Genomic DNA, 27,609 nt, shown 5'->3' on the forward strand with positions numbered 1-27,609 from the left:
GGCATAATTGTCGGGCCGACTTGGCCGACAAAAAAAAACATAGCGGCAGAGAGCCCTTCCCTTTAAGGGAAGTCGCATGGCCACTGCAAAAGGCCACAGCCTCACGACCACTGGGGAAAAGGTTGTTTTGGCACCACCGGGCAGGCCGAAGATTTTCTGAGAGGAATGTTGCCGTCGGGGGGTTAAATCGACGGTGCGCATGGTGATGACACCGATCGGCAGCAGAGGAGCGGTAAGGGGGGGATCGGGGCATCGCCGGGAAAACACGAGAGGGCAATTGGGCTAGCAGCAGCCATTCCACCAAAAGTCGGCGGCCAATCCACTCCACAGCGTGGCTGCCGATTTGTGGTGGTAACAGGCCTTAAGGAAAGGGGCAATTTTGGCCCCATCATATTTAAAATGAATTAAAATGCAATTTAATTAAATATTTTATACAAAAAATTTTTTTTATATGTTTTAACCAGGCTAAAAATAAACTTAACCCAATGGACAGAGTTTTTAATGTATAAATAAGTGATAACATTTTATTTTTCTATTTTTTTAGACTCTTACGCTGGTAAAAGCAGGCCTTATGTCTGATTTTACCAGGCGTAAGGATTTGAAGGGCATTCGCTGGGCAGGAGTTAGGCTAATAGCCCAGCTCTCCTCCCGTGGAAGCCCTTTTCCTTCAGATGCGATGGATCGCAAGTTCCGGGTTTAGGCGCATGCATTTGGCATACCTAAAGCCGGAACTTGCGGGGCTTCTACAGGCGCATGCGCACTTAGTACGCGCCCATAGGGGCTGCAAATTTAGGCCCATTGACTAATTACTTTGCCCCAGTATTTACCAGGGAAACTAACAAGTTGGGCATGATATTAGAAGAAGAGATCAAAAAAGATACAAAGGCATAGAATTTGGAGGTGTTGGCACTGGCAGTTAAGGCCTATTTTGGAAAAGAAATGGTGGCCACCTCACTTCCACCAGCAGCCAGTGGGTCCCACGACAGCTGCCATTTTCGGCTCGAAAGCAATGCTGCCGATGTCCATCCTTACTAGGGATATATAGATTATGCAGATCGTGACATCCAGTGAGTGTGCAACTGACGCCCGATCTGTCATTTTCACGTTTACTGCTCCATTATCAGCCTATGTTAATTACGACCAGCTAACCAAGCATTCACAAGCAGGAAGGAACCTCCAGCAGCTTTTTTTATCATCAGCAACAACCGTTGCCATGCTTTATCAGTTTGAGAAACTTTTGCAATGTTCTAAACTTGTTTAAAGTTCCTAAGATAACAGGGAGTGTTGGTGCAAGTGGAGAATGCCTTCATTCTTATTAAAAGCTTCTGTTCACAACACTTGCTCACAGTCATGGGGGCTCTACTTGCAGTCCTCCTCGACCCTCGAGTATCTTCGGGAACGGGAGCGGAGGTGGTGAAGAAGAGGAAAAGATACACACACAGAGAGGAGGAGGAGGGCTAGGAGGGCTCTCAACAGGAGGCCTTACTCACCTAGGGTCTTCCGAGAGCACTTTTCTTATCTCCACTTAAGCAAGGAGCAGTGTATTAGGAGGCTCTGCTTCACCAAAGAGGTGGTCACAGAACTCTGCCACATCCTGCAGCTCGACCTGCAGCCTTAGAGCAGGGCGACTACGGCTCCTAGTGGCCCTCTATTTCTTCAACAGCTGATCCTTCCAGTCTGCAGCAGGAGATACAGTTAACATCTCACAGTTCATCGTCCATCGCTGCATCCGGGAGGTCACACAAGCGCTCTACACCAGGTGAAGGGACTACAGAGAGAAGCAAGAGGAGCGTGCATGTTGCTTTGCCAGGATAGCACACTTCCCCTTGGTGCAGGGTGCTATCGACTGCACCCACTTAATGTGCAGTTGTGCGACCACACCCAGTGCATCCTGATGGTTAATTCCCACTATCGAGACAGCAGTCCTGATGCCTTCATCTTGCACCAGTCCACTGTGCCAGCAATCTTCCAGCCAGCATGTCAAACCCGAGGGTAGCTGCTCGGAGACAAGGGCTATCTGCTCTGCACCTGTTTCTTGAGTCCGCTCCGCAACCCAAACACTTCTGCCCAGCACATAATGAGAGCCATGCTGTCACCAGGAACAACACCGATCAGACCATTGGGCTCCTGAAGCAACAGTTCCGCTGCCTTGACCAGTCGCGGGCAGCTCTCCAATACACGCCAGAGCAGGTATCTCATTTTATGGTGGGCTACTGCATGCTCCACAACTTGGCAATCATGAGGGCACAGTCCTTGCCTCCAGGGCTTGCAGGGCCACCTCAGGAGGAGGAGGAGTAAGATGAGGGAGGGAAGAGGAAGGTAGAAAATCCTTGTTCCGGATGGTCTGTCCATGAGCAACTCATCAGATTCGAATTCGATTGATTGAAACCCCAGATGCCCGTTGCTCACCACCTCCCCATCATACCATCCCTCTACCACAGAACATCACAGCGTCCTCCTGGACACAAGCTGAAATGAGAGCCACCACAAAACAAACAAACATTCTAAACAAAATGTCAATAAAGTATTCAATTAACATTGTGCAATCCCTTAGTGCCTGTCATACATGTGCCCTTTCATATGCAACAGGGTGCTCCCCAGTAGTTACAGCATAGCTAGTGGAAGTTGCTGATTTTCCATGGGGGAGACTACAGATGGCCTTGCAGGACGACCTCAACTAGCTGTGGACCTAGAAAACCCAGCTGTAAACTGCACCACCTGAGCATGGGTGGCAGCAGTCTAGGCTGGCTGGATGACAGGCAGCGGCAAGGGCAATGACAGTGTGGCAGTGGTGGGAGTAGGAATGCTGTCATCCTGAGAGAGGGGACAACAGATTCCTGCTCCACAGACCAACTGCCACTCCCCAAGGGCGGCTCCTCAGCATTCTTAGCAATCTATTGAAGGACAGATTACTAGCCTGCTGCAACATCCTGTAAGCCCAATGCAAAGACTCGTAAACCCAGCCACAATGGCAGTAGTCTGAGCTTTCACTGCAGCAGTGAGACATTGGGTCACTTCTGCCTGTGCTGCAATGGAAGCTGCGACATCGCCCATCACACGCACCATTATGGCTGAGTCCACAAGGTCACTCCTGGAGTTGTTCATCCTTTCCAGCTTGAAAATCACGGACACCAAGCTCTGTGCAGAGCCCCATCCAATGTTGGAGCTGGACTCCTCCATGCTCCTTGACACGGACAAGAGGCTCTCTGGCATGCTTGCCATTGCACCTCGGATTTCCGTGTGCATGCCCATCACCTTTCTTCTGAAGGCAGCCCCAGCAAAATCATCATCCGAGTTGTGTGTAGCATGAATTCACCCTCCAGAGAGCTGGCCACTGGCCCCTGACCTTGCTGCAGCCCACTCATACCCGGTGCCTCACCATGTGCAGATTTCACATCTATATTGACCTCTACATTCCATGCAGTTGCAGTTTCTGACCTGCCGTGAGTTTCAGATGTAGTGACGGTGTGTCATCTTTATCATCTCCACTCTCCTCCATGACTTCAGGGACAGCCTGTGCTGGTGGCAGTTCTTGGTTATCTGAAAGCAGAAAGGCACAAGAGTCGGGTTGTGGTGAGGGGAGGGAGGGGGGGAAGCATGATATCCATGTATACACCATCAGCAGCTTGAAAGTGAGAAGAGATTGTGGGATGAAGGAGAAGAGGGATGAGAGGACTGAGTTTACCATTATTGTCCCCAAGGGGTTCAACTTCGCCCGTTGGCACAGCCTCGGTGATTTCCCCTCCAATGATGTCGAGCACAGTCTCCTCCAGTTGGTTCCAGGTGTCGAATGCAGCTTGGCTGCCTCCTGTCTGCTGTTGCTCTTTGCATTTGTGAGCCACCTTTGCCTGCAAGAGAAAAGGAAATGTGTCAGTGATTGTGGTGCAATGTGTTTGGGTGATGTGTCTGTTATAGTTGAATAGCTGTCAGTGTGTGCAATGTGTAAGTATCAGTGTTGCAACAGTGGCGAGGTTGCAAGGGTGAAATTAAACTATGATTGTGAGGTACGATTGTTGGTAGGTGAGTGATGGGGGTGTGGTACATTGAGCAGTGTGTGAGGCTTGTAGTGCAGATGGTAGGATATGGCATTTGCTGAAGCCTTCACTCACCTTGACCTATCGTGTGAAGTCATTAAACTTCTTGAGGCATTGGATCCATGTCTGCAGTACAATGTTGGCTGTGACATTGCCAGCTATCTCTTGCCACAGCCTTCTGAAAGTGTGTTTTGATGGCTTCTTGCCACCCTGCAGGAACAGGACACCCCCTCCTCTGCAGTGCCACTACCAATGCCTTGAGATCTGCATTGGAGAACCTCTGGCTCATTCTTTGTGCTGTTGTTGCTGAGCCATGTCTTTCAACTCCAATGAGGTGCTGCTGCATCATAGCACCTCCCTTTTTAGTAGTGGAGCGAGTCTAGGCCAAACATTACTGGCCATTATACGGCACCAAATATTGGCCCATCTGTTGAGTGCTAAGCCAACCTGCAGCACGTTTAGCATGGAGATCGGCACGCCAATCATGTAAATGAGTAGGCAGCATGAATTTTGCATGGGCTCTTTGAATGGGCTCAGCCAAGTAGCGTTACACCACCCATTTTCGGGCCATATCCAATTTCCACACCAAAGACATTTAAGATAGAAGGAACGAGATAATTGATAAACTAATCATATTTAAGAGAGGATAAATTACCTGCTTCAGATGGATTGCGCCATGCCTATTAAAATAAGTTATGGAGGAGATAGCAGAGGCACTAATGCATAGATATAAAAAGGGAATTGTGCCCGAGGACTGGAGCACAGCTTATGTTATTCCTATATTTAAAAAGAGCAATAGAATAAGTCCTGGGAACTATAGACCAGTTATCTTAAAGTCAGTGGTAGGAAAGATAATGGAATCTTTACTCAAGGATGTAATAGAAGAACATCTAGAAATCAAAAATATAATGAAGAGTAGTCAGCACAAAAGGGAAGGTCATGCTTGACCAATCTTTCTGTTACTTCTTTAAATAATTTAGTAAGAGTAGACAAGGTAATGCAGTAAATGTAATATATTTGGACTTTCAAAAGGCCTTCATTGAAGGTACCACATAGTAGAATCATGACTATGGTCAGAGCATGTGGAGTTTGTGGACAGGTAGCAGAATGGATAGCAAGCTGGCTACGAAACAGAAAACAGAGAGTACGGGTTAGCGTAGCTACTCAAAACTGACAAAAGATGGGAACTGGTGTTCCACAGGGATCGGTGCGGGGATTACTGTTATTCAATTTGGACTCGGGAATTGGAAGTACAATTTCAAAATTTGTGGATGACACCAAATTGGGGAATTTAATTAATACAAAGGATGAATGCAACAAAATGCAAGACGATATTAATAAACTTGCAGAAAAGGCGTGCAATTGGCAAATTAAGTTCAATATAGATAAGTGTGAAGTGGTGCATTTTGATAGAAACAATAAGGAGGTCACATACTGCTTAGATAATAAGACTCTAAGGGCCTGAAATCGATGCACTCACCGCCCAATGCCGCCGACATTCTTCCTCGGGTTCCGCCCAGTGCCAGTTTCGACCTGGTCTGGAACGGGCGTGAGGGAAGAGCTGCCGGAAGTGAGGAGTATTTATAATAGGGTGGACGAATTAACTGCACAGGCAGCAATTAGTGAATATGAGATAATTGGCATCACGGAGACATGGCTCCAGGGTGACCAAGGCTGGGAACTCAACATCCAGGGGTATTCAACATTCAGGAAGGATAGACAGAAAGGAAAAGGAGGTGGGGTAGCGTTGCTGGTTAAAGAGGAAATTTATGCAATAGTAAGGAAGGACATTAGCTTAGATGATGTGGAATCGGTATGGGTGGAGCTGCGGAATACCAAAGGGCAGAAAACGCTAGTGGGTGTTGTGTACAGACCACCAAACAGTAGTAGTGAGGTTGGGGACAGCATCAAACAAGAAATTAGGGATACGTGCAATAAAGGTACAGCAGTTATCATGGGCGACTTTAATCTACATATAGATTGGGCTAACCAAACTGGTAGCAATAAAGTGGAGGAGGATTTCCTTGAGTGTATTAGGGATGGTTTTCGAGACCAATATGTCGAGGAACCAACTAGAGAGCTGGTCATCCTAGACTGGGTGATGTGTAATGAGAAAGGACTAATTAGCAATCTTGTTGTGCGAGGCCCCTTGGGGAAGAGTGACCATAATATGGTAGAATTCTTTATTAAAATGTAGAGTGACGCAGTTAATTCAGAGACTAGGTTCCTGAACTTAAGGAAATGTAACTTCGATGGTTTGAGATATGAATTGGCTAGAATAGACTGACGAATGATACTTAAAGGGTTGATGGTGGATAGGCAATGGCAAACATTTAAAGATCACATGGATGAACTTCAACAGTTGTACATCCCTGTCTGGAGTAAAAATAAAACGGGGAAGGTGGCTCAACCATGGCTAACAAGGGAAATTAAGGAGAGTGTTAAATCCAAGGAAGAGGCAGATAAATCGGCCAGAAAAAGCAGCAAACCTGAGGACAGAGAGAAATTTAGAATTCAGAAGAGGAGGACAAAGGGTTTAATTAGGAGGGGGGAAATAGAGTATTAGAGGAAGCTTGCCGGGAACATAAAAACTGACTGCAAAAGCTTCTATAGATATGTGAAGAGAAAAAGATTAATGAAGACAAAAGTAATCCCTTGCAGTCAGATTCAGGTGAATTTATAATGGGGAACAAAGAAATGGCAGATCAGATGAACAAATACTTTGGTTCTGTCTTCACAAAGGAAGACACAAATAACCTTCCAGAAGTACTATGGGACCGAGGGTCTAGTGAGAAGGAGGAACTGAAGGATATCCTTACTAGGCGGGAAATTGTGTTAGGGAAATTGATGGGATTGAAGACCGATAAATCCCCGGGGCCTGATAGTCTGCATCCCAGAGTACTTAAGGAAGCGGCCATAGAAATAGTGGATGCATTGGTGATCATTTTCCAACAGTCTATTGACTCTGGATCAGTCCCTATGGACTGGAGGGTAGCTAATGTAACACCACTTTTTAAAAAAGGATGGAGAGAGAAAACGGGTAATTATAGACCGGTAAGCCTGACATCAATAGTGGGGAAAATGTTGGAATCAATTATTAAAGATGAAATAGCAGCGCATTTGGAAAACAGTGACAGGATTGGTCCAAGTCAGCATGGATTTATGAAAGGGAAATCATGCTTGACGAATCTGCTGGAATTTTTTGAGGATGTAACTAGCAGAGTGGACAAGGGAAAACCAGTGGATGTGGTGTATTTGGCATTTCAAAAGGCTTTTGACATGGTCCCACACACGAGATTGGTGTGCAAAATCAAAGCACATGGTATTGGGGGTAATGTACTGACGTGGATAGAGAATTGGTTGGCAGACAGGAAACAGAGAGTTGAGATAAACGGGTCCTTTTCAGAATGGCAGGCAGTGACTAGTGGGGTGCCGCAGGGCTCAGTGCTGGCACCCCAGCTCTTTACAACATACATTAATGATTTAGATGAAGGAATTGAGTGTAATATCGCCAAGTTTGCAGATGACACTGAACTGGGTGGCGATGTGAGCTGTGAGGAGGATGCTAAGAGACTGCAGGGTGACTTGGACAGATTAGGTGAGTGGGCAAACACATGGCAGATGAAGTATAATGTGGATAAATGTGAGGTTATCCACTTTGGGGGCAAAAACACGAAGGCAGAATATTATCTGAATGGCGGCAGATTAGGAAAAGGGGAGGTGCAACAAGACCTGGGTGTCATGGTTCATCAGTCATTGAAAGTTGGCATGCTGATACAGCAGGCGGTGAAGAAGACAGATGGTATGTTGGCCTTCATAGCTAGGGGATTTGTGTATAGGAGCAGAGATGTCTTACTGCAGTTGTACAGGGCCTTGGTGAGGCCTCACCTGGAATATTGTGTTCAGTTTTGGTCTCCTAATCTGAGGAAGGACGTTTTTGTTATTGAGGGAGTGCAGCGAAGATTCACCAGACTGATTCCCGGGGTGGCTGGACTGACATATGAGGAGAGACTGGATCAACTGGGCCTTTATACACTGGAGTTTAGAAGGATGAGAATGAATCTCATAGAAACATATAAGATTCTGATGGGACTGGACAGGTTAGATGCGGGAAGAATGTTGCCGATGTTGGGGAAATCCAGAACCAGGGGACCCAGTCTTAGGATAAGGGGTAGGCCATTTAGGACTGAGATGAGGAGAAACTTCTTCACTCAGAGAGTTGTTAACCTGTGGAATTCCCTATCACAGAGCTGTTGATGCCAGTTCATTGGATATATTCAAGAGAGAGTTAAATATGGCCCTTACGGCTAAAGGGATCAAGGGATATGGAGAGAAAGCAGGAAAGTGGTACTAAGGAAATGATCAGCCATGATCTTATTGAATGGTGGTGCAGGCTCGAAGGGCTGAATGGCCTACTCCTGCACATATTTTCCTATGTTTCTATGAAACAGCCCGCTGACGTCAGCAGACAGTCGAGTGACATAAGTGGACTCCCGCCTGCCGAAATGCCAGATTGGTGCGGGCGAGAGTCGGCGCATTAACAGGGGTGGATCGCTGCGAGGAGACTGGTCTGTCCCTGACGGTAGGTATGAAGAGCTGAAAAAAAAGGTAAGTAAACATTTTGTTCCTTTTACTTTACAGGGACTTACCTGTATGGGGTCCCCTGAAGTTGTTCCGATGGTTTTTTTTAATGACTTTTCTTTGCATGTCTTCGACCCTCCGTGAGCCCGACTCCATTCTCGGCGGCACTTGGGCGGCAAGCGCCTTTGCCGCCGAGATTGGGAGCTCCCACCAGCTGCCACCCAGATTGGCATCGTAAGTCCCTCATTTACCGCCCGCCAACCTTCGAGGGATCTTGTTGATGAAAACCCCACCCAAAGCACCGTCAGGTACCTCGGCGGCCATCGGCGGTCCTTTGGGCGGGCGGAGGCCTTCATCAAATTTGGACCCTAAATGAGGTAGAAGAGCAGAGGGATCAATGGACACATGCACAATTCTTGAAACGTTGGGCCTAAAATTCCGACCTCGCCGGGTCCATATGAAGTGTGCACGGACCCGGCGAGGCCTCGCAAATGCCGGTTTTTGGGGCGCAATGCTCACGTGCCAAAAACCGGCTTTTACAATCTGTCAGGAGAAGCTCATCCGTGCGGGAGAGATTGGGCTATTTGCCCAACTCATGCCCAGCGAATGTCCTTCAAACTTTTACGCCTGGTAAAAGCAGACACAAAGCTTACTTTTACCAGCATAAGAGTTTTAAAAGATAGAAAAAAAACATTTTATCAATAACTTTTATATTAAAAACCTTGTCCATTAAGGTAAGTTTATTTTTAACACTATTAAAACACATTAAAAAAAATTCCAAAAAATATATTTGTTTTCTAAAACATTTAATTACATTTAATTTCAATAATTTTAAATATGTGAGGTGTTTTATTTATTTATTATGCTGTGTTTCATGTTTTAGGGTTTTTTTCTCATTGATTGTAATGGGAGTCCGTACAAACAGAGCTCCCATTTTTATCAATGAGAATACTGCATAGTGATTGATGGTCCAGGCCCACGTGATTCTAGCTTGTACATATGTAACTGAAAGGCATCTTCCCATGCGCAGCTTAGCGAATCTAGACCTCCGATTGGGATCCTACGTTCCTCCGGGACCACCAGGTACTTGCGTAGATTTTTTTCTGGTTGGAGGCATTCGTACGAAGGAAGCCTCCAACCGTAATTTTCCCCCGTTATGACACAGAGTAGTAAGGCGATAAAAAATATCTTTAGAAGGATAGAATTGAAAAGTAGGGAAGTTATGTTAACCTTGTATAGAACCTTGGTTAAACCACATTTGGAGTACAGTGCACAGTTCTGGTCTCCAGATTTCAAAAGGATATAGAGGTATTGGTGAGAGTGCAAAAAAGATTCACAAGGATTAGAACAGAGGTTATAACTATCATAGAAGACCGAACAGGTTGGGACTCTTTTCTCGAGAAGTCTGAAGGTTGACTTGTAAGATAATGAAAAGTTTTGATAGGATAGAAGTGGAGAAAATGTTGAGGTCATAAATATTGAATAGTTAGTAATAAATTTAACAAGGAATTCAGGAGAAACTTCTTTATCAAAGAGTGGCAAGAATAATGAAGCATTCGTTACCACACTGAATTGTTGAGGCAAATGGCACTGATGCATTTAAGGATAAGATAGATAAGCACGAGGGAGAACGGAACGGAACGCAACGGAATGCTGATAAGATTAACTGAAGAAGGGTGGGAGGAGGCATGTGTTGAGCATAAATGCCGGTATAGACCACTTGAGCCGAATAGCCTGTTTCTGTGCTATACACGTAATGTAAGAATTCTGAGTTCTGATTTTTATATAATCCTTTTATTTTCTGTGATTTCTGTTCAGTTTGACTCTATGCGAAAAAGCTTTGGCCGAATATCTTGAGACAAAAAGACTTGCTTTTCCTAGATTCTACTTTGTATCTTCTGCAGATTTGCTAGATATATTATCTAATGGTAACAACCCTGCAGAGGTGAGGCACTTAGATTTGTGTTTTCAACATTATAATGAATAATACTTGTGGTATCATAATCCTGAATAGAACAGTATATTATCTAACCTGTGTCAGAAAGTGAATAACATTTTTCAATGCATAATTAGACGGTCGCTAATTTTTTTTATAGCCCAATTACCATTTCACCTTCAGAGGTAAAGGCACATTAATGAACTCCAGCTGCTAGTGCTTAATCAGTCCTTCATTAGGACAGGTTTAATTTGATTTTACGTTTTAAAGTTTAATTTGTTTTAATTGCTGGTGCTTTTAGTGTCCCCCTTCCCTTTTATAGGGGGCACTGGGGAAAAATTGTGATTTTAGTGCCCAAAAAAACCCCCAAAAAAAAACAAAAAAAGGGGGGGAAATAAGAAAAAAAAAACACAAAAAAAGGAAAAAAAGTGGCCTTGAAAATGTCTGCTGTGTCACCCAGGCGGGTGGCACGGTTTAATGTTTATGTTTTTCAGGTAAACTCAAAAGAGTTTCATTAGGACAGGTTTAATTTGATTTTACGTTTTAAAGTTTAATTTGTTTTAATTGCCGGTGCTTTTAGTGTCCCCCTTCCCTTTTATAGGGGGCACTGGGGAAAAATTGTGATTTTAGTGCCCAAAAAAAACCCCCAAAAAAAAGAAAAACACAAAAAAAAAAGGAAAAAAAAGGGCCTTGTAAATGTCTGGTGTGTCACCCAGGTAGGGTGGCACGGTTTAATGTCTTTTGTTTTTGCAGATAAACTCCAAAAAGAGTTTCATTAGGACAGGTTTAATTTGATTTTACGTTTTAAAGTTTAATTTGTTTTAATTGCCAGTGCTTTTAGTGTCCCCCTTCCCTTTTATAGGGGGCACTGGGGAAAAATTGTGATTTTAGTGCCCAAAAAAAAAACCAAAAAAAAAGAAAAACACAAAAAAAAAAGGAGAAAAAAAAAAGGGGGCCTTGTAAATGTCTGGTGTGTCACCCAGGTCGGGTGGCACGGTTTAATGTTTTTTTGTTTTGCAGATAAACTCCAAAAAGACTTTAATTAGGACAGGTTTAATTTGATTTTACGTTTTAAAGTTTAATTTGTTTCAATTGCCGGTGCTTTTAGTGTCCCCCTCCCCTTTTATAGGGGGCACTTGGAAAAATGTGATTTTAGCGCCCAAAAAAACCCCCCCAAAAAAAAGAAAAACAAAAAAAACACAAAAAAAGGAAGAAAAAAAAAGGGGCCTTGAAAATGTCTGCTGTCATATCCAGGGCGGGTGGCACGGTTTAATGTTTATGTTTTTTTTCAGGTAAACTCAAAAGAGTTTCATTAGGACAGGACTCCAAAAGAGTTTTTTTTTCATTAGGACAGGATTAATCTTCTATCTTATCCTATGTTCTTGCCCAAAGTAATCTCTGAATTCCATCTATCTCAAAAAAATAATGTAATACTTTTCTATCATGTTTCATATGCTTTGGAAACTATGTGGGTGCCAATTGTGCTGTAGCCTTTTAGACTTGGGCTCATATTGGTCAATTAATAACACTGCTATTTTGTGGCAAATTGTTATCATATTGGCAAATGCTACCCATTAAAGCACCAATTTTATAATATGGTAATAATTTAAATTAACGACAACTTACATTTATATAGCACTTTCAATGTAATAAAATGTCCCAAGTTGCTTCACAAGAGCGTACACAGCCACATAAGGACATGTTAGGATAGATGACCAGAAGATTGGTCAAAGATAGGTTTTAAGAAGTGTCTTATAGGAGGAGAGAGAGGCAGAGATTTAGGGAGGGAATTCCAAAGCTTAGGACCTAGACAACTGAAGGCACGGTGGTCAATGGTGAGTGAAGGAAATTGAGGATGCACAATGGGATGTATGGCTGAAGGAAGTTACAGAGATCAGCAGGGGCGAGGCTATGGGGGGATTTGACCGGGGACCAACGTACATCGGCGAGCACAGGGGTGATGGGCAAACAGAACTTGATGCGAGTTAGAACATGGGCAGCAGAGTTTTGGATTAGATAAAGGCTACGAAGGTTGAAAGGTGGGAGCCAGCTAGGAGAGCATTGGAATAGTGAAGTCTGGATGTAACAAAAGCGGGAATTAGGGTTTCTGTACCAGATGGAAGGAGGCAGGGGCAGAGATGGGCGATACTACGGACGTGGAAGTAGGCAGTTTTGATGATGGAGAGGATATGAGGTTTGAAACTCAGGTCATACGAATAGGACCCAGATGTTGCGAATAGTCTGGTTCAGTTTCAGACTGAAGTAAGTCAACGACTCCTGACATTTTAAACCTATTGCACTACCAACATAATGTCACATTTGAACCAGATGTTATCACCACCAACCAATTAAATACATAATACAATTTAATAAATAAAATGAGTGTTAAATTAGAAAACATAATGCATCATAATGTAATTGAGGAAAGTGAAATTAATATCAGTGCAAGATAAGGGGAAAGCTATTGTGTAGGAGGTCGATAATATATAGACAGTTATTTCTGCTGTAAAGCCAGGGCTAACAGCAGAATGATTTATCAGCCAGAGCTACTGGTTAAAATTGTTAAGAATACGACCCTTCAAGCTTGCTCCGCCATTCAATAAGTTCATGGTTGATCTTCGACCTCAACTCCACTTTCCTGCTCTATCCCCATATCCCTTGATTCCCCTAGAGTCCAGAAATTTATATCTATCTATCCATTCATCCTTCCATCCCTCCCTCCCTCCCTCTCTTGAATATACTCAACAATACAGCATCCACAGCCCTTTTGGGTAGAGAATTCCAAAGATTCACAACCCTCTGAGTGAAGAAATTCCTTCTCATCTCAGTCTTAAATGGCCGCTCCCTTATCCTGAGACTACACCCCCTAGTTCTAGATTCTCCAGCCAGGGAAACAACTTCTCAGCATCTACCCTGTCAATCCCCCTCAGAATCTTATATGTTTCAATGAGATCACCTCTCATTCTTCTAAACTTCTGAGAGTATAGGCCCAATCTACTCAATCTCTCCTAGTATGACAACCCTCTCATCCCAGGGATCAATCTAGTGAACTTTTGTTGCACCACCTCCAAAGTAAGTATGTCCATTCTCAGATAAGGAGACCAAAACTGCACAGTACTCCAGGTGTGGTCTCATCAAAGCTAGCCCTGTACAATTGTAGTAACAATAGTACTCTTGTACTCCAATCTCCTTGCAATAAAGGTCAACATGCCATTTGCCTTGCTAATTGCTTGCTGTTACCGACATGCTAACATTGTGTTTCCTGTACGAGCACACTTAAATCTCTCTGACAACAACAACATTTAATAGTTTCTCACCACTTAAAAATATTTCTGTTTTTCTATTCTTTCTACCAAAGTTACATTTCCCCACTTTATACTCCATCTGTCACCTTATTTCTCACTCACTTAACCTGTCTATATCCCTTTGCAAGCTCTTTGTGTGTGTAGGCATGCCTGTTCACTGTGTGATGTCTGTAACACTCTTATGCCACATTGAATGTACCCTTGTACTGTACACACCTAACCGGTACACCAGAGGGTGCTGTTGCTGGAGATCCAGGGGTTGCCTGCACACAGCAGGTAACCCAGTATAAAAGGGAACTCACAGCTTGTTGTTGGCACTCAGGAGCTGCTAATAAAGGACTGCAGGTCTGCAGAGTTTAAGTACCATACCCTGCCTCGTGGAGTCATTACCAAAGATGCCTACATACATCACAACTGGCGACGGGAATATGAATATCACGAATTACACGCTCAACATGTCTAACCTCAGCAACTTTCAGCAATTTACAGAGGGGGAAGATTGGGACGCTTTTGTGGAAAGATTGGAACACTTCTTTATAGCCAATGACCTGGACGGGGACACACTGGCCACACTACTGAACAAACGCAGGGCCATCCTGCTTAGCAGTTGTGGGCCCACCATCTACGGTCTCGTCAGGGACTTACTAGCCCCGGAGAAGACAACCACCAAGAGCTATGAGGAACTTGTAACAATCATACAGGAACAACTAAAACCGAAAGAAAGCATCCTCACAGCCAGGCACCGGTTCTACACTTATCGGCGACCTGAGGGCCAAGAAATTGCAAAGTATGCTGCACACTTAAGAAGACTAGTTGCACCGTGTGAGTTTGGTGACCACCTTAATGAAGCACTAAGGGACATATTTGTCATTATAATCGGCCACAAAGGCCCCCTACACAAACTGCTCTCGGCTGACATCACGGTCACCCTGCAGAAAGCAATTCAAGTGAGCCAGGCCTACATGGTTTTGACCAGCGACTCCAGGCGAATACTGACCCAGGACTCTAAACCGGCGAGCGCAGTGCTCCGCATGGACACTTCTAAAGGCAGAAATGCTGCCCCGAGACCCGCAACCCTGAGTCCGCCACATGGGGCAAACCGGATGGCCCCATGCTGGCCCTGTGGAGGAAACCACAGGGCCCACCAGTGCCGCTACAAAGACTATACAAGCAAGGGCTGCAAAGAAAAAGGGCACCTTCAGAGAATGTGCAGAAAAGGCTGTACTCACTGTGTCTCTGATGAGTTGGCTAATCACCGGGGCTCCGACACAGATGAAGATGAAGCTGCTCAAACCCTGGAAGAAGAGTATGGAATCTTTACCTGCTCCACCTGAAGTTCTCCGTGGATGATGGAAGTGGACATCGATGGGGTCCCAGTCTCCATGGAGATCGACACAGGGGCGAGCCAGTGTGTGATGAGCCAAAAGAACTTTGAAAAAATTTGGAGGTGATCAGTGGTGGGCTATAGGAGGTTGTGGTGAGGGTTGTGTGGTTGCCAGGTGTGACCCCTGTGCTTGAGGCTGGCCTCGTATGTCCATAGCCTACCTGCAGCAAGACCACAAAATGGCTGCAGCACCACAAGCAAAAAGAGCACCACAGCCTACCTGCCGCAAGACCACAAAATGGCTGCAGCACCACAAGCAGCAGACCTGTAATCAAAATGGCCTCCATGCCACGAGTCAACATGGAGGAGCATCATGTGACATCGAGCAGCCAATCAGATTTGAAGGCTCCCTTAAAGGAGACCGGTAACCAAAAACATTTAAAGGGGAAGTTTCAACTATTTGAGTACACGGACTTTAAAGCTAAAGATGCAATAAAGTTGTGCAAGTACGAAAATGTATGCAATGTAACCATGAATTGTGATGCTGGTTTAACTAATGTAACTAATGAGATGAATGCAGGTGTCAGTAAGGTTAAGAACACGTTTATTATGCTTAACAATAATGAAAAAGAATGTGAAATGCCTAATGTAACATGTCTGTTGAAACCAGGACACCCAAAAGTGATGCAAATGTTAGAATGTATAATGCAGGCTCGACTATGTGTGATCAGAGCCAAGGTGTCATGTATACCGGTAGGACACTGCCAAAGGACATTGGTTCCTACAGGGACCATGCACACGGCAGGTAACCCAGTATAAAAGGGAACTCACAGCTTGTTGTTGGCGCTCAGGAGCTGCTAATAGAGGACTGCAGGTCTGCACAGTTTAAGTACCATACCCTGCCTCGTGGAGTCATTACCAAAGGTGCCTACATACACCACACTTTGTATCTTCCTCGTATGCAGAGATAATGTGAAGTAATGCATTTGGGGAAGTATGAGGTAATGCACTTGCTAGCAAGGCAAGGGAATATTCAATAAATGGTAGGATATTGAGAAGTGTAGAGGAACAGAGGGACCTTTAGGACCTGTCCACCGATTCCTGAAGGTAGTTAAGAAGGCATACCGGATACTTTCCTTTACTAGTCAAGCCATACGGGGGAAAATAAGGTACTATGCCCCTCCAGCTAGTGCCTGCAGGGGGCGCTAATGAGGTGTAAATATGTATTCGCCCGAGCACAGCGAAAGCAGCGCTTCCTGCTAAATTGGGCGGGGGCTTTGCGGTATCGCTAACAGGGAGCATCCCGCTCGGCTGCACCCGTCGATGATGATGTCATCATCATGCGCAGTGCCCCGTTACCACCCCGGAATTTAATTTAGTCGCGCCCCCTCTTTTCCCGCCTGGTGCTGACACCAACAGCTTCAGTTGTCAAGTTGCAATCGGGAGTCTCCTGGAGGAGTGCTATTTAAAGGCACCATTTTTGGAAAAGATTTTAGTCGACCACTGTTGTCAGCTTTCTTCTACATAGGCAGACAGGCCTTTTCACAGATTTCAGTGATTTTCAGTTGAAGGAGTGCTCTGGCTGTTAAATATTCCTGTGTTTCATTGAGGGCAGATTTGAAACAACAACTTTTATATCGTTTCATGGGGCTGTGTTGACACTCGACCTCCTGCTCTGACATCACCGTTGGAGGCAACTCAGGTTGAGAGAAATGCAGGGAGAAATGCAGAGAGAAAGGCAGAGTGAAATGCAGGGAGAGAGGCAGGGAGAAACATAGAAAATAGGTGCAGGAGTAGGCCATTCGGCCCTTCTAGCCTGCACCGCCATTCAATGAGTTCATGGCTGAACATTCAACTTCAGTACCCCATTCCTGCTTTCTCGCCATACCCCTTGATCCCCCTAGTAGTAAGGACCTCATCTAACTCCTTTTTGAATATATTTAGTGAATTGGCCTCAACAACTTTCTGTGGTAGAGAATTCCACAGGTTCACCACTCTCTGGGTGAAGAAGTTCCTCCGCATCTCGGTCCTAAATGGCTTACCCCTTATCCTCAGACTGTGACCTCTGGTTCTGGACTTCACCAACATTGGGAACATTCTTCCTGCATCTAACCTGTCTAACCCCATCAGAATTTTAAATGTTTCTATGAGGTCCCCTCTCATTCTTCTGAACTCCAGTGAATACAAGCCCAGTTGATCCAGTCTTTCTTGATAGGTCAGTCCCGCCATCCCGGGAATCAGTCTGGTGAACCTTCGCTGCACTCCCTCAATAGCAAGAATGTCTTTCCTCAGGTTAGGAGACCAAAACTGTACACAATACTCCAGGTGTGGCCTCACCAATGCCCTGTACAACTGTAGCAACACCTCCCTGCCCCTGTACTCAAATCCCCTCGCTATGAAGGCCAAAATGCCATTTGCTTTCTTAACCGCCTGCTGTACCTGCATGCCAACCTTCAATGACTGATGTACCATGACACCCAGGTCTCGTTGCACCTCCCCTTTTCCTAATCTGTCACCATTCAGATAATAGTCTGTCTTTCTGTTTTTACCACCAAAGTGGATAACCTCACATTTATCCACATTATACTTCATCTGCCATGCATTTGCCCACTCACCTAACCTATCCAAGTCGCTCTGCAGCCTCACAGCATCCTCCTCGCAGCTCACACTGCCACCCAACTTAGTGTCATCCGCAAATTTGGAGATACTACATTTAATCTCCTCATCTAAATTATTAATGTACAGTGTAAACAGCTGGGGCCCCAGCACAGAACCTTGCGGTACCCCACTAGTCACTGCCTGCCATTCTGAAAAGTACCCATTTACTCCTACTCTTTGCTTCCTGTCTGACAGCCAGTTCTCAATCCATGTCAGCACACTACCCCCAATCCCATGTGCTCTAACTTTGCACATCAATCTCTTGTGTGGGACCTTGTCGAACGCCTTCTGAAAGTCCAAATATACCACATCAACTGGTTCTCCCTTGTCCACTCTACTGGAAACATCCTCAAAAAATTCCAGAAGATTTGTCAAGCATGATTTCCCTTTCACAAATCCATGCTGACTTGGACCTATCATGTCACCGCTTTCCAAATGCACTGCTATGACATCCTTAATAATTGATTCCATCATTTTACCCACTACCGATGTCAGGCTGACTGGTCTATAATTCCCTGTTTTCTCTCTCCCTCCTTTTTTAAAAAGTGGGGTTACATTGGCTACCCTCCACTCTATAGGAACTGATCCAGAGTCAATGGAATGTTGGAAAATGACTGTCAATGCATCCACTATTTCCAAGGCCACCTCCTTAAGTACTCTGGGATGCAGTCCATCAGGCCCTGGGGATTTATCGGCCTTCAATCCCATCAATTTCCCCAACACAATTTCTGATTATCTGAAAGCATAAATGTCACAAGACTCACGTTAAGGTGAGGGCAGGGGGGCAGGAATGGAGCAAGGAAGGCAGACAGTATAAAGAAGTGGAAAGTGATAAAGCCTTCTAGAGTGATGGGGAAGTGGGATGAGAAAAGGAGAGGTGATAAAGATACCGCTGTTGCCCCCAGCGGGCTCGATGTCTCTGGCGGCCACGGTGCCCACCACCTGCGGGCCAATAAGCTGCAGCATTCGCTCCTCCAGGTCAGAGAGCTCCTGCAGTTGAGGCTCACCCCCGCCAGTCCTCTGCTGCTCTCTCCTATTATGTGTCATCTTGGCCTGCAAAAGAAAGGAATTTGTGTGAGTAGGGGTCTAGATATATATGTGGGAGATATGCCTGCCATCGTTGAATAGCTGTGAATGTACGGATGGTGTGAGATGAGAATATGACTTCATGAGTAGCTGCAGATGTTTGGTGTGGGAGTGGTGGTTAGCTCAATGTGCACAGACAGAGATTCACAGGCTGGTATGTAGGAGGTGTGGAAGCATGTACTCAGCTTGACCACCTGTCTGAGGTCGTTGAACTTCTTCCGGCACTGGGTCATGGTTCTACTGTTGACACCTCCATGGCCACTTTTCTCCACATGGCCCTGAAGACCTGTTGCAATGGCCTCCTTCCACATGTGGGAAACAACACATCATTGCTTCTCTCCACTGCCCCCACCAATGCTTCCAATACCATATCATTGAATCGTCTTGCCCTCTCTCTTCGAGCAGGATTTCCAGCAGCCATCCCACAAAGTTATTTCAGTACCTCACAGCTCTCCCTCAACTGCAGCACTGCTGAAATTGAGCAGGTGCAGCTTGATAGAACCCCACCTTTAAGAGCTGGAATGAACCAGTGTCAAGGATTGAAGGATGAGTCACCTGAAATTGGGTAGCACTCTGCCATTAGCGTCTCTGCAGCACCCACTGAGGTCATTAGCGCCTCATTTACCGACTTCTTCGTTCCTGGGGCAAAAAAGCCCAATTTTGCAGAAGTTAGCAATCGTTTGCGCCTGGTGCTAACTTTTCAAAAAGTTATGATTCTTTGAATCTACGGTTCGATGACAGCAGTCTCAGCTTCCACTGCAACACTCAGATGTTGGGTGGCTACTGCTTGTGGTGCAATGGAAACTGTGACATTGGCATCAGATGCTGCATTATAATTAGGTCCACAAGTGTGTGAATGGAGTTAGCCACTACTTCGATGTGGGAACGGATAGCCTCCAAGCTCTGCACAAAGCCCTGTGCTAAGTTAGTGCTGGACTCCTCCATGCTCCTTTACATTGACTGGAGCCTTTCTTTGGCTTCCCAATGCACCAAGCTTTTCATTGTGCATGCTCGTCAGTGTTCTTCTGTAGCCTGCTCCATCGAAGTCCTCTGCAGCGGAACCTGTCTGCAACCTCGTCCTCCAGCAAGCTGGCACCTGCGCTATCCTTACCCCCTGTCCTGATTGCAGACCACTCATGCTTGGTGTCTCACCACGTGCAGATCCAGCCACTAATCCGCCCTCTAAGATACGTTTAGTTTCAGTATCTGAGCTGGTGGCGGCGAGTGTGAAATCAAATGATGGTGCAGTGTCTTCTTCATCACTCTCTTCTTGGTGTTCCTCCACTGCCTGGCCAGGTTGCACCTCTTGGGTATCCGAAAGGATAAAGACACAAGCTTAAGGTTGTGGTGCGGGGAGAGGGGGGAAGTAAGAGGTGCATGCTTACACCATCTGCAACTTGTAAATCAGAAGAGAGTGCGCAATGACGGGATGTTGAATGTGAGAATGAGGATTAGGTTTGAGGATACCATCATCTTCGATGGTTTCAGCCCTGCCGCTGGCCAAGGCCTCAGCATTGGCCATCCCACTAATGACCAGCACCATCTCCTCCATGGGGTTTAGGAAATGCAGGCATGCCTGTCTACCTCCGGTTAGCTCTTGATGCCTCTGGTTGTGCACCACCTTATCCTGCAAGAGAGAGGAAAATGTGTCAGTGAGTGTGGTGCAATCTGTTGTGGCTCTCATGGTTGAATAGCTAGCAGTGTGTGCAAGCTGTGAGATGTAGGTGTTAGGTTTGCAGCAATGGTAAGTGTGTGTGGGTGAGGTGAAGCATGTGAAAGTTAAGGGTATGAATCTTGATTGATAGAAATTGTTGGTCGGTGAGTAATGGGGGTGTGGTGATTTGAGCAGTGGATGAGGCTACTGGTGCATTTGGTAGGGTATGGCATTTGAAGATACATTCACTGACCTTGCGCACTCATGTGAGGGCGTTGTATTTCTTGTGGCACTCCATCTAGTTCCTCGGGTCTTGACTCCTGGCATTGACCTCCACGGCTATCTGCTCCCAGTGCATTTTGACCATGTGTCTGGAAGGCCTTCTTCCCCCTTCGGATGCAGGACATCTCTTCTTCCACCTCCTTCACCATGACTTCCAGTGCAGTGTCCGAAAATCTGCAGTCCCACTCAGCTGGATGATGGTGGAGAGTCATTGGAGAAGGATAGAGTGGTCAACCATGTTAAAGACTGCAGACAAGTCACGAAGGATGAGGGGGATAGTTTGCCTTTGTTACAGTCACAAAGGATGTCATGTGACTTTGATGAGAGCCATTTCAGTGCTGTGGCAGGCACGGAAATCAGATTGGAAGAATTCAAACATGGAATTGTGGGAAAGATGGGCACGGATTTGGGAGGTGACAACACATTCAAGGACTTTGAAGAGGAGACAGAGATTGGAGATGTGGCGGTAGTTTGCAAGGACGGAGTGGTCGAGTGTTTTTTTTTGAGGAGAGGGGTAATGACAGCAGATTTGAGGGAGAGGGGGACTGTACCTGAGGAGAGGGAATTGTTAACAGTGTCAGCTAACATGGGCAGAGAGAATCCTAAGAGGAAGTTTGGCCCAATGGGCTAGGGGAAAGAAGGGAAGAGGCAGAGACGGCCGAACGGATGGTCTCAATCTTAGAGATAAAGAAGTCCATGAGCTCCTCACACTTATTGTCGCAGGGTGGAGACTGGGGAGAGGGATTTAAAAAGACGGTTAACAGTGGAGAAGAGTGCTTATGTATACATTCCAGAATGATTCTGGAATAGTGAGCAATTTTGGCAGACGAGAGCAGGACCCGATAATGCTTTACGTGGCCCAGCCAGATCTAGCAGTGAATAGCTAAACCAGTTGATTGCCATATCCATTCAAGTCTGCATCCTTGGACTTAAGAGAGCGAAGATCTGGGCTGTACCAGGGGGAACTGCCAGGATGAGAGAAAGTAATTGTTTTAACAAGGAATAGGGCATCAAATGTGGTGGTGAGGGTGTGATTGAGCAGATTGGTAGCTGCAGAAATGCCATGGTGAATGGAGGGCCAAAGGCTGGACAGTTGGGGGTTCGTAAGTGCAGTTGTAAGAGAGTCGAGAGAGAATTTTTTCCAGGGGCGGGCACAGAAGGAGGTAAGGGTGGAGATGGAAGGGGGAGAGCAATACGAGGAAGTGTTCAGAGATGGCTTTATTTTCAATTGACACAATGAGAGTAGCGAGGCCACAAGAGATGGCAAGGTCGATGGGTTGGCTACGAATATAGGTTTGAGAGTTTATATGGAGGGAGAGATTAAGAGAGGATAGAAGGCTATTGAACTCAGCGAAGAGAGAGCATGATGAATTGAGATGGAGGTTGAAATCACCGAGGATGAGAAGTCATTCAGTGCAGAGGCAGATAAAAGAAAATAATGAAGAAATAGCAGCAATAAAATATATCGTCCTGTAGACTGCTCCCAACATCTACATGAATCACAAGGGCTTGCAATCTATAAATGTCCAACTGGTGCGTGATGACCAACATTCGTGCAAGTCTGTGCCTACTATCCTGACATCTGTCATGACATTTTCCTGCTACACTAATCCTCCATATGTTCAATCTTTGACCTGGCACATCAAGTCACTCACTGGTTATTTGGGGATAATGATTATACCTGCACAAGTGGTTCATGAATCCTCTCAGAATCTCATGCTCACCAGGCAAATTGCAATGCAGCCAGATCCAAGCCTCCACTAGAGCCTTCATCAAGCAGACCATTGGACTGTAGAAGCAAAGATTCCATTGCCTGTACAGGTCTGGTGGCATGCTGCAGTATAGGCCACAAACATTGCCTCACATCATAGTGATTTGCTGTATGCTGCTTAACTTTGCACTGCAACAGGAACATCATGTGCAGCCAACAATGCAGGAGGACTTTGAGCATGATGAGGACGACAACACTGAGGATGAATTGATATTAGATTCCAAATTATGCCTGTAGCCAGAACTCTTTGGTAGAGTGTTTTACTTAAACAAACCCTGTTGCCCTGCACTAACAGTCATATCCAACATTTTTCCCAGTCCTTCCACCCTCAAAAGAACTACAACTGCTCAAAGTCCAACATTAGTATTAGTGGTGACTAATATTGCAGGATCACCAGATGCTCCAAGAACACCCTGAACACAAAGATTTCAGAAAACATTGGGTGGCGGGGGGGCAAAATTGGCCTCATCTGCGCTTCCAGGGGTGCGCTGACGAGGCGCAAATCGCTCCCAGCAAAATTGGCCTTGGGTTTTTTTGAGGCGCGACAAAGTATCGCCGCCCGCACTACCTCGTTACCGCCGCCCCATAAATTCGGCCTATCGCCCTCAGGTACCGCCTGGCACTGACAACGACAGCTTCAGCTGTAGGTGGGAGGCGGCTGGAGAATCGCTATATAAAGGTGCCATCTTGTCGTAAACTTTTCAGTTGACCATTATTACTTCCAGCTTGCTGACAAATTGGCAGAGTGCCTGTTCCAAGGATTGTAGCCGTTTTCACCTCAAGGACTGTTCTGGCTCTTAAGCATTGCTTTGTTTAATTCAGGGCAGATTTGACTCTGCAATATTTATCTCATTTCATGGGGGCTGTGTTGTCACTCCACCTTCGGCTGCGACGTCACCATCACAGGTTACTTAGGCAGAGACAAATGCAAAGACAAAACAGAAAAAGAGAGGCAGGAATACAAAAAGAAAGACAGGGAGAAGGAAATGAAGCAATACAAGGAGAAAGGCAAAGAGAGAGACAGGGAGAAAGGCACCGAGAGAGAAAGAAAGACTTGGATTTATATAAGCGCCTTTCATGACCACCAGACCTCTCAAAGAGAGCGGGAGAAAGGCAGGGAGAGTCAGGGAGAAAGACAGAGAGAGAGAGAGAGAGAGATGGAGAACGGTACAGAAAGAGAGAGGAAGAAAGACAAGGAGAAAGTCAAAGAGATAGAGAGGGAGAAAGACAGGTACAAGGACAGCAAGATGTGGTAGAAGGAGAAGACGCAACCGGAGACCTTAACCTCCGAGAAGTGGCTGCAGATAGTGAATGCATTGGTTGTAATCTACCAAAATTCCCTGGATTCTGGGGTGATCCCAGCGGATTGGAAAACCACAAATGTAACGCCCCTATTTAAAAAAGGAGGCAGACAGAAAGCAGGAAACTATAGACCAGATGCCCTAACATCTGTCGTTGGGAAAATGCTGGAGTCTATTATTAAGGAATCAGTAGCAGGGCATTTGGAAAAGCATAATACAGTCAAGCAGAGTCAGCATGGTTTTATGAAAGGGAAATCATGTTTGACAAATTTGCTGGACTTCTTTGAGGATGTAATGAGCAGGATGGATAAGGGGGAACCACTGTATGTGGTGTATTTGGATTTCCAGAAGTCATTCGATAAGGTGCCACATAAAAGGTTACTGCACAAGATAAAAGCTCACAGGGTTGGGGGGTAATATAATAGCTTGGATAGCAGATTGGCTAACTAACAGAAAATAGATGGGATAAATGGGTCATTTTCCAGTTGGCAAACGGTAACTAGTGGGGTGCCATAGGGCTCGGTGATGGAGCCTCAACTGTTTACAATTTATATTAATGACTTGGATGAAGGGACCGAGTGTAATGTAATGTAGCCAAGTTTGTTGATGATACAAAGATGGGTGGGAAAGCAAGTCGTGAGGAGGACACAAAAAATCTTCAAAGGGATATAGATAGGCTAAGTGAGTGGGAAAACGTTTGGCAGACGGAGTATAATATGAGAAAGTATGAGGTTATCCATTTTGGCAAGAAAAATAAAAAAGCAAATTATTATTTAAATGGAGATAAATTACAAAAGGCTGAGTACAGAGGGACCTGGGGTCGTTGTGCATGAAACACAGAAAGTTAGTATACAGATGCAGCAAGTAATCAGGAAGGCTAATGGAATGTTGGCCTTTATTGCAAAGGGGATGGAGTATAAAAGCAGAGAAGTGCTGTTGCAACTGTATTGGTGAGGCCATACCGAGAGTACTGCGTACAGTTTTGGTCTCCTTATTTAAGGAAGGATATACTCGCATTGGAGACTGTTCAGAGAAGGTTCACTATGTTGATTCTGAGATGAAGGGATTGACTTATGAGGGATGGTTGAGTAGGTTGGGCCTATACTCATTGGAGTTTCGAAGAAAGAGAGGTGATCTTATTGAAATTAAGATACTGAGGGGGCTCGACAAGGTAGAGGCAGAGAGGATGTTTTCCCTCATGGGGAATCTAGAACTAGGGGGCATTGTTTCAGAATAAGGGGTCGCCTATTTAAAACTGAGATGAGGAGGAATTTCTTTTTAGCTGACAGTTAGCTGCAGAGGAGAGGGCCAGGAGCTGGAAAGGCAATAACTGCACGTTGATGGTGTGAGGGCCAAGTATCCTGCAGGTCGCTGCAAAGGAACTCAACATACCGTCACTGTCCCGAGGGGGGTCAGCCACACCCACCACCATCGCATCAACTTGGACGCCCATCAAGGCAGCTAGCCGTTCCTCCAGCGGACTGAGCACTTGGAGATCTGGCTTCCCTCCACCAGTTTGCATTTGCTCCTGCCGGTTGTGTGCGAGCTTCGCCTGTAACATTAAACAGAATGTTGGAGGTAGAGACCTTCTATCAGTGGATCCCAAGTGCCTTACATACTTTACTATATTTTACTCTATGACAGTCTTCACAGCTCGATGTAGCTACCATTCTTGGTGTGGACTTGCTGTGGTAATGCTTGAATTAGGGTGCCAGTACCAAACAGTAATGGGGAGGCTCCCGTCTTTGAGACACGTATGAAGACTGAGGAGTCTACATGAGGGATGGGTCTGCAGAACCGAGTAGCAAGGTTAACAGCGCATGCATTCCCTTGCAATGGGTGAGGATGCAAATGGGAACCTTGACTGTGGCCTCACCCACTTAGAGCATGGGTTCAGAAACACTACATTGAGCAGAGAGTACACATTAAGGTCAGAGCATCGCATGTTGAAGTTTGAAATTAAAGATTCTCACCTTCACGAGCCGTGTCAGGTCGTTCCACTTTTTTCTATGTTGCAGTGCTGTCCTTGGGACAGTGTCATTCGCAGACACTTGCTCTGCTATTTCCCTCCATAGCCTTCAGTATGTTTGGGGTTGGGGTCTCCTCCCAGCCTCTGTCCTCAGCACCTGCTTATGCCTCTCCAGGGCATCAAGGAGTGAATCCAGTGCATCGTCCGTGAACCAGTGAGCACGTTGACGAGCTGCTGCTACAAGGTCTGCCATGCTCACCGTCTGAGTGAGTGCATAGGAAATGAATATAGCCACAAAGCATTGAGGCGCCCAATCACCGCCTCAGTTCAATCCAGGAGGTGCCACTATGTCTGTGGCACAGCTCCAAATGATGCCTAAGTCCCGGATGTTGAACCCACGCTTAACGGCCCACTTAGTGCAGCGTAGCGCATCCAAGTAAGTGTGCAACACCATGATTTTACGCTGCTATCAATTCTTTAGGCGTCAACACTGAATTTTACATTTGGGGACCGCACCTGAAGTGAGATGTTAAAAATTTCTCCCATGCGGTGAAAATGGTTCAAAAATGGCGATACTGAATTTCGACCACTTAAAACATAGCACCCCAAGTGGGGTACACTGGAATTTCCAAGTTAAGAACATAACATAAAAACATAAGAAATAGGAGCAGGAGTAGGCCATTTGGCCCCTCGAGACTTTACCGCCATTCAATAAGATCATGGCTGATCTGATCTTGGCCTCAATTCCACTTCCCTGCTGGCTCCCCATAACCCTTGACTCCCTTATCGTTCAAAAATCTGTCTTATCTCCACCTTAAATATATTCAATGACCCAGCCTCCACAGCTCTCTTGGGTAGAGAATTCCAAAAATTCACGACCCTCTGAGAAAAGAAATTCCTCCTAATTTCTGTTTTAAATGGCCGACCCCTTATTCTGAAACTATGCCCCCTAGTTCTAGATTCCCCCATGAGGGGAAACGTCCTCTCTGCATCTACCCTGTGAATCCCCCTCAGAATCTTATACATTTCAATAAGGTCACCTCTCTTCTAAACTCCAATGAGTATAGGCCCAACCTGCTCAACCTTTCTTCATAAGACAACCCCTTCATCTCAGCAATCAACCTTGTGAACCTTCTCTGAACTGCCTCCAATGCAAGTATATCCCTTCTTAAATAAGGAGACCAAAACTGTACATAGTACTCCAGGTGTGGTTTCACCAAATAGTTGTAGCAAGACTTCCCTACTTTTATACTCCATCCCCCTTGCAATAAAGGCCAACATTCCAATTGCCTTACTTATTCCTTGCTGTACCTGCAAGGACCCCCAGATCCTTCTGTACTGCAGCAGTTTGTAATCTCTCCCCATTTAAATAATAATTAGCTTTTTTATTTTTCCTACCAAAGTGGATAACCTCACAGTTTCCCACATAAAACTCCATCTGCTAAATTTTTGCCTATTCACTTAGTCTATCTATATCCCTTTGCAGATTATTTGCGTCCTCCTCACAACTTGCTTTGTATCATCTGCAAATTTGGCTACATTGCACTCGGTCCCTTCATCCAAGTCATTAATATAGTTTGTAAATTGTTGAGGCTCCAGCACTGATCCCTGTGGCACCCCAATAGTTATAGTTTGCCAACCTGAAAATGACCCATTTATCCTGACTGGTAGTTAGCCAACCCTCTATCCATGCTAATATATTACTCCC

At 45.5% G+C, this 27,609-nt stretch overlaps 1 protein-coding gene across 1 annotated transcript in view; it reads left to right on the top strand.

Annotated features, from left to right (window-relative positions):
- The window catches only part of LOC139226779 (dynein axonemal heavy chain 17-like), a 1,002,254-nt gene that overhangs the window by 530,990 nt on the left and 443,655 nt on the right, over nucleotides 1-27,609 (top strand). The window contains exon 30 of the mRNA XM_070857781.1: nucleotides 10,434-10,560. Within this exon, the coding sequence (XP_070713882.1) occupies nucleotides 10,434-10,560 (127 nt within the window). The remainder of the gene's footprint in view (nucleotides 1-10,433; nucleotides 10,561-27,609) is intronic.

Source organism: Pristiophorus japonicus, chromosome 16 (genome assembly GCF_044704955.1).
Source record: "Pristiophorus japonicus isolate sPriJap1 chromosome 16, sPriJap1.hap1, whole genome shotgun sequence".
Taxonomy (NCBI): domain Eukaryota; kingdom Metazoa; phylum Chordata; class Chondrichthyes; family Pristiophoridae; genus Pristiophorus; species Pristiophorus japonicus.